Source organism: Alosa pseudoharengus, unplaced genomic scaffold, assembly GCF_046254945.1.
Source record: "Alosa pseudoharengus isolate Yale_2024_CS ecotype anadromous, Long Island Sound unplaced genomic scaffold, YU_APseudo_1.1 YU_APseudo_1.1_scf_15, whole genome shotgun sequence".
Classification (NCBI taxonomy): Eukaryota; Metazoa; Chordata; class Actinopteri; order Clupeiformes; family Clupeidae; genus Alosa; species Alosa pseudoharengus.
Window position 1 is genome coordinate 15,570,931 of NW_027468620.1, and position 6,000 is coordinate 15,576,930.

Here is a 6,000-nt window from a genome sequence, read left to right on the forward strand (position 1 = left end):
AAGCACCGTGTTGATTAGATTTTTTATGGATCAGTCTGAGCTACTATGCTTTTTTCCTATCTACAGAGCCAGGTCTTTTTTGAGCACAAAGTCAATTTAATGAATTTGACAAAAAATGTATCACGGGACTAGAATCGCTAACTGTGCCTTGAAGTGTTTTTGAATGTTTCCTAATCCATGTACTAGAGAGCATACTTTCTCTGTTCCGTCTGAATCAACATATAATATGTTAATTATGGTCTTAAATGTAATCGTAACCTTTTTTTGGTGTTACGAAGGCAACATTATATCCACCCTATTCATCCTCTCATCATAAAAATATGCAAGATTGCTAGTTTACATGTACAGACAGTGTTCTGGTTACATGGAAAAGGAATATGTTGGAATGCAATATATTCTCAAAATATATATTTGATACATATTGATATCTAATATTTTCTGCAATGATCATAATTGCACTGTGGTCCACAGCCCAGAAATCACCTCAAAGTGTGTGTAGGCGTATGTGTGTGTGTATGTGGGTGAGTACATGTGTGTGTGTGTGTATCATCAGGAACCTCTCTTGACATGATGACAGAGCCATGAACAACACTTGGGATGTCATGATTGAATTACTTTTGTTTTAGCTTTCTGCTGTGGTGCAGTCGCATGTCTTTCTCTGTCTTATCACTGTCCTCATTGTTTGAGAATGCACTCTGTCTTAACGATTCATAAAGTAGCTTTACTATGTAAATAATTTTGAACCAATTAAAATTTTAAAAACAACCCGGAAAGTTTCATTTCATCTGTAACATCCACTCCTTTGTCTCTCATTTCTTTACAACATTAAATTGATTCTTTGCACATATAATATCTTGCCTTAACCCAATACAACATATTTGGGTTTCAATTACACCTTGATAAAAACCTAAAAATAAATAACACACTATGCATGAGTCATAGACGTATTGAAGCATAGTGCATCTCAAAAGTATAAGGATAAGATTAGAAATAGGACAAATAAATGATAACTAATAGTCAAGATAAAGCTGAAAGGCTTGAGTACAATGAAAGAAACACCGGAGGTGCGAATGTGAACAACAATTTTATTATCTGAACAAAATGAAGGCAAATATACAAACAGTAAACTGAAAACCAGACTCCCAGCTCTGTACTCCTGGGTCTCTCTTTGGTTTGACAATAACAACAACTAAAGGCACTTGATGGTCACCCATTACCATATGTTGACTTAGGCTGGTGCAGGTCGGGGGGACAGAGTGTTCCGCTGATAGACTTTCGACCCTCCGTGATCATAATCCAAACGCCAGATACAAGGTACAATTATATTTGAAACCATTTAACCAAGATGGAATGGAGAGAGAGAGAGAGAGAGGGTGGAGTTAGTGTATTTCTGGGAGGTGAACTCGGTTGAACTGGATTGAGTTTTTACTGTGTGAAATGCCTTTTCTTTGACAGTCCAACTGCACACAGTGGCATCGCACGACCAAAGGTCATTGGAGATGTTATGAGTGGACACTGTCACTGATTAGAAAATACACTGTCAATCAATTGCTTTCTGCAAAGGAATGCGAAGAGCAGCTATAGGGACTTAGGCAACAACACTGGTCAGTCAACCGGTAAACACAGACAATAACACTTACTATCCGAACAAACAAAAAACAGACACCACAGAAAAAAACAAGAGGAGATATTTCTGAACTACGAGACAGAGAGAATACGACAGGATCTCTTTGGTGAACAAACACCAGCATCCTTAATTTTACAGAAGCCCTGTTGGATTAATAACTGGCACGTATCAAGAGCTACATTCCAAATATCCATTCAACCCAATATCTCACTGTTTTTACAGCACCAAAAGGCCACCACACAGAAGCTGTTCAATAGGCATCTAATTTCCATCAGTCAATCACACCTATATTCCATTATAATACAAAAAAAAAAAAAAAAAATATATATTATATATATTATTTTGAAATGTCGTATATGAAGTCTTTCAACGGATTAATGGAAAGCTGGTGATGTCATTTCCTGAGAATAGAAATAGTAACTGGCCAGCATTAGATAAACAAACGCGAGTAACGACACTGAGACGAGATACAGAGAGTAGAGGCAGACAGACAGACAGATGTGTATGGCAGGGCTCTCCTCGCTGCCGCATGATTCTAACACAGCCAGCGCAGATCCGGGCCCCGCGAGCGAGTTAGTCGCCGAGTCTGATGGCTAATGGTGCCCACTGGGGAGACATTGTCACTGGGACACAAAGGTCCCGTCGATTCACTGCGGCCAGAATCGAGCGTCTTTTGTCTGCGCCGGAGCCATGGGGGTCAGAATGACATATTCCTTCTTCTCTTTTCTATGTTCTGTGAAGTTATAGAAAGAGGTCGCTTTTGAAGAGGTCACTTTATAAAAGAGATATCATGGCAATACTGCAAGAGGGATATGTCACATCCTGATTTGTCTCACCTAAGGGGCAGGGACTGGGTGGGTAAGGGCTGAGGGAAAAGGTGCAGCCTGCTGCACTGTTTTTTCTTTTTCTTTTTAATCAAATAACTCTGTGAACACGCAACAGCATAAATAAAACTGGCCACAAGGGGGCGAACACTCCCCTTGTTTTCTGTATATATAAAAAAAACATCCACTGCCTCTATTTTCTGGAACTCTAGTTGGTAGGATTAAACACTCACACTCACTCAGAGGCGTAGTGATTGGGGGACAAAACCATCTTAACACTCACTCCAAATGGCAAAGTTTGAACAGCATGGTTCTGTTGGCAAAGGGAACTGATATTGCTTTTTTGTTATAGCTGCAGAGGACACACAACAGACAGATCATGGACTGGGGACAACATCTCAGGAGATACTTAATGGCCTCAGCCTGGTGCTACAAGGCACTGATGCTCATTTGCACAGACGTATGGATGGGCACTCTGCACCCTGAATAGAGGGCGGCTGTATTTATGGCACACAGATTCTCTCTCAGTCCTCCCTCTGAATTCTCTACTCCACGCTCAGCGTTGTGTCTGCTGAAGAGGAAGAGGCAAACAGGAGGGTCAGTGTGAGAAACGTGTGTGTGTGTGTGTGGGGGGGGGGGGTGGGGGTTCTCCCAGCTTTTGCTTGACTGGACGCTGGTTTCGAACACAGAGGGCAGTGGGCACAGTCTCGCTGAGGGCGCCTCCTACCTTTAAACAACCAAACTGACCATGATCGCCCGTGAGGTGGTTTAACAAGCTCGGCTTCTGTTCATCTGCAGTCCGCCTGATCTTGCCTTGCGTGATGTGGACTAGACATACTCATCTCTTTCAGCTTGTACGCAGCTGTAGCAAATATAAAACGCTTTAGTCTCACTAAAGCAAAACGACAGTCAAGTCAACACGTATAGCTGTCCCCCTCAATGTCCTCCCAGGCGAGTGAGCCGTGGTTTTGGTCCGGAATGCTAAGGCACAATGGCAGTACAATATCCTCTCGTTTGGAGAGGTGATCAGAGGAGCATCCAAAGTGTATGTTAAGGACGCTGACCACGGGCCACAGGGGTCCGTCGGACAGAGCAGGGTCTCATGGAGTATAAAAGGCAAACTAAAAGAAGTAGAAGTCTTTCTCAGATGATGGCACTGTGGGTTGGAGGCGTCAGACTGACAATGTTTGCACAAGAGGGGCTCGTGAAGTTGGTTTTCTATTTTCAAGCATGTGTGTATGTCTGTTAGTGTGTGTATGTATCTCCACAATAGTACATTGTATATAATATGTGTGTGTGTGTGTGTGTTGTGTGTGTGTGGGTGCATATGTTGAAAAGAGAAGCAGACTACAGAGGCCTTTGGTTGGTTTTGGCTTTGTGTGTGTGTGTGTGTGTGTGTGTGTACATGTGTGCATAATGTATGAATTTCCCTTCCAACTGCAGAGCCTTCCAGCAGCCTGCAGACATTTGACAGGTCTGACGCCTCTGACGGTGATGTCCAGCCCCTGGCCCAAGCTGGCCCCTGGACTTGGGGCTGTCCTGCGTCTGGGTCTCCACACCTCCACAGGGACAGAGGGCAGACAACAAACAAATGAAAACGAAAAGCGAAAGGAATCGGAGTCTTTGGTCTCTCAGTCATGTGCAAAGTTCTGATGAGAGTTCTTTGGCAAGAGATTCCGACATGACTCAGGGATGAGGTGGGCAGTGAGAGGTATGGCCAGTGTTCTGCGGCCACCGCTGCTGCCACTCTGGTCCTCCTTCTCTTCCCCGAGGAAATGACGCCTCTCCTAGCCTCACTGTGATTGGTCGAGGGGGCCAGCCCGGTGGCCTCGGTCTCTGCGGCTACAGCACGGACAAGCTCTCTGGTTGGTGGGCGTTGGTGTGGCCGCCCAGCGGCTCCATCTTGTGCTCGCGTCCCCCAGGCCCTAGTGCCCCGCCCCGCGCCAGGACCATCATGGTGGTGCTGGACATGCCGCCGAACTCAAAGGCGAACGTGCCGTAGAAGAGCATGATGATGACACAGAAGACCCACTCAAAGATGGCCGAGGCGTGCTGGAGCACAAAGCTCTCTTGAACGAAGAACACGCCACCTAGAGGACGGGGGAGTTAAGGACTACAACTACGGAAAGCAGGTGTTGATATAGAGAAATTCACAAAAATATATTGATTTATCTTATAAAAGTCATTGATGTAGTCCTTAGTAAACCTTTCAGACTGTGCAACATTGTAGGGCATTTCATGATAAAAACAATGTAACGCACTCTGAGGGCCAGATGTACTAACGCTTTTGCGCCCACTTCAGGCGTATTTGTTTCGCAATGTGCGTGTAAAATCATTGCGAGGTATGTACAAACAGGCCGCAATGATGTAAAAGCGCAAACTGCCTGTCGCGGGAGCTGAAAGTGGCAGATTGCGTTTTTAATGTCTTGCATATGCATTCGTGGGAGGATCCAGGGGAAAGTGGGAGTTTAGCGTAAAAAGATGGGAGGGGAAGAGTAAATAGCGCCTAGTTATGTATTCCGCGGTATGTACAAAGACTGGTCCTGAAAGCGAACGTCTATTCTGCGCCTAAATACTTCCGCCTTGTAAAAGCAGGTGTTAATCCAAATTGCAGTTCAATGCGTCAATAAGAGAACCTTTCAAAGACAACAGAATCGCTATTTAGAGCACCAGTTTTTGTGGTGAAAGTATTTGTACTACCAAAAGCAACCTTAACTTTCGTTGGCCTTTTGAATGTCTTACTTTCACTTTCTCGTCATTCACTTAAACTTTCCTACTTGCTAGATTTGACCAATCTTCTATAGCCTACCTACGTGCACAAGTAGTTTGAGTAGAACTACTGATCTTCATTATCTCCCTGCTTGTTTACATCTTATCATGTATGGTATTATTTCATGATCGCTAAATGTTTGATTGTTTTTAATGTTGTCATCAGTTAACTTCAATTCAACTGCTATGTTGGCGCTGTCATTCAGTTGTGGACGTTCGTAAATTGCGTTTATGGGTGGAGAAAGGCAGAGAAAGGCGCAGTTTATACTAAGGATTGAACGATGGATAAATACGACGGAAACTTGGGTCTGACAGCGTTCGCAATCTGCGGTGTGTCCATGACGCTGATACCGCTACGTTCGCAAATGTACTTACATCTGGCCCTCAGTACTTTGACATCTAAAACGATTATACAGTAATATACAGTACACTAATATACAGTACAATTGGAGGTAATATTTTCATGTAACTTTAGAAACTTAAAAATGTGAACAGTGAAAATATACTGTAGATATGAATCTCAAAGTGCATAGTACAGTATCAGTACCTACTGTATATTTTGTAAATTGTCTGTATTTTTAAATTCCTTTTTTGAAGCGACCTTGGGTGTCTTGACAGGCGCTTTATAAATAAAATGTATTATTATTATTATTATTATTATTATTATTATTATTATTATCCTGTCCCTTCCACTTCCCTCTGCTGTCTATTGTTGTTATAATTGTTGTTGATGGGTATTTGGCTGCCAAGGCCACCTGATGTCCAAACAGACCCTATCCT

General features: G+C 43.1%; 1 protein-coding gene across 1 annotated transcript in view; it reads right to left on the reverse strand.

Moving 5' to 3' along the window:
• Positions 1-1,065: 1,065 nt before the first annotated feature.
• LOC143124291 (transmembrane protein 150A) overlaps positions 1,066-6,000 on the reverse strand; it is a 34,132-nt gene continuing 29,197 nt past the window's right edge. The window contains exon 8 of the mRNA XM_076285718.1: positions 1,066-4,541. Within this exon, the coding sequence (XP_076141833.1) occupies positions 4,294-4,541 (248 nt within the window). The 3' untranslated portion in view covers positions 1,066-4,293. The remainder of the gene's footprint in view (positions 4,542-6,000) is intronic.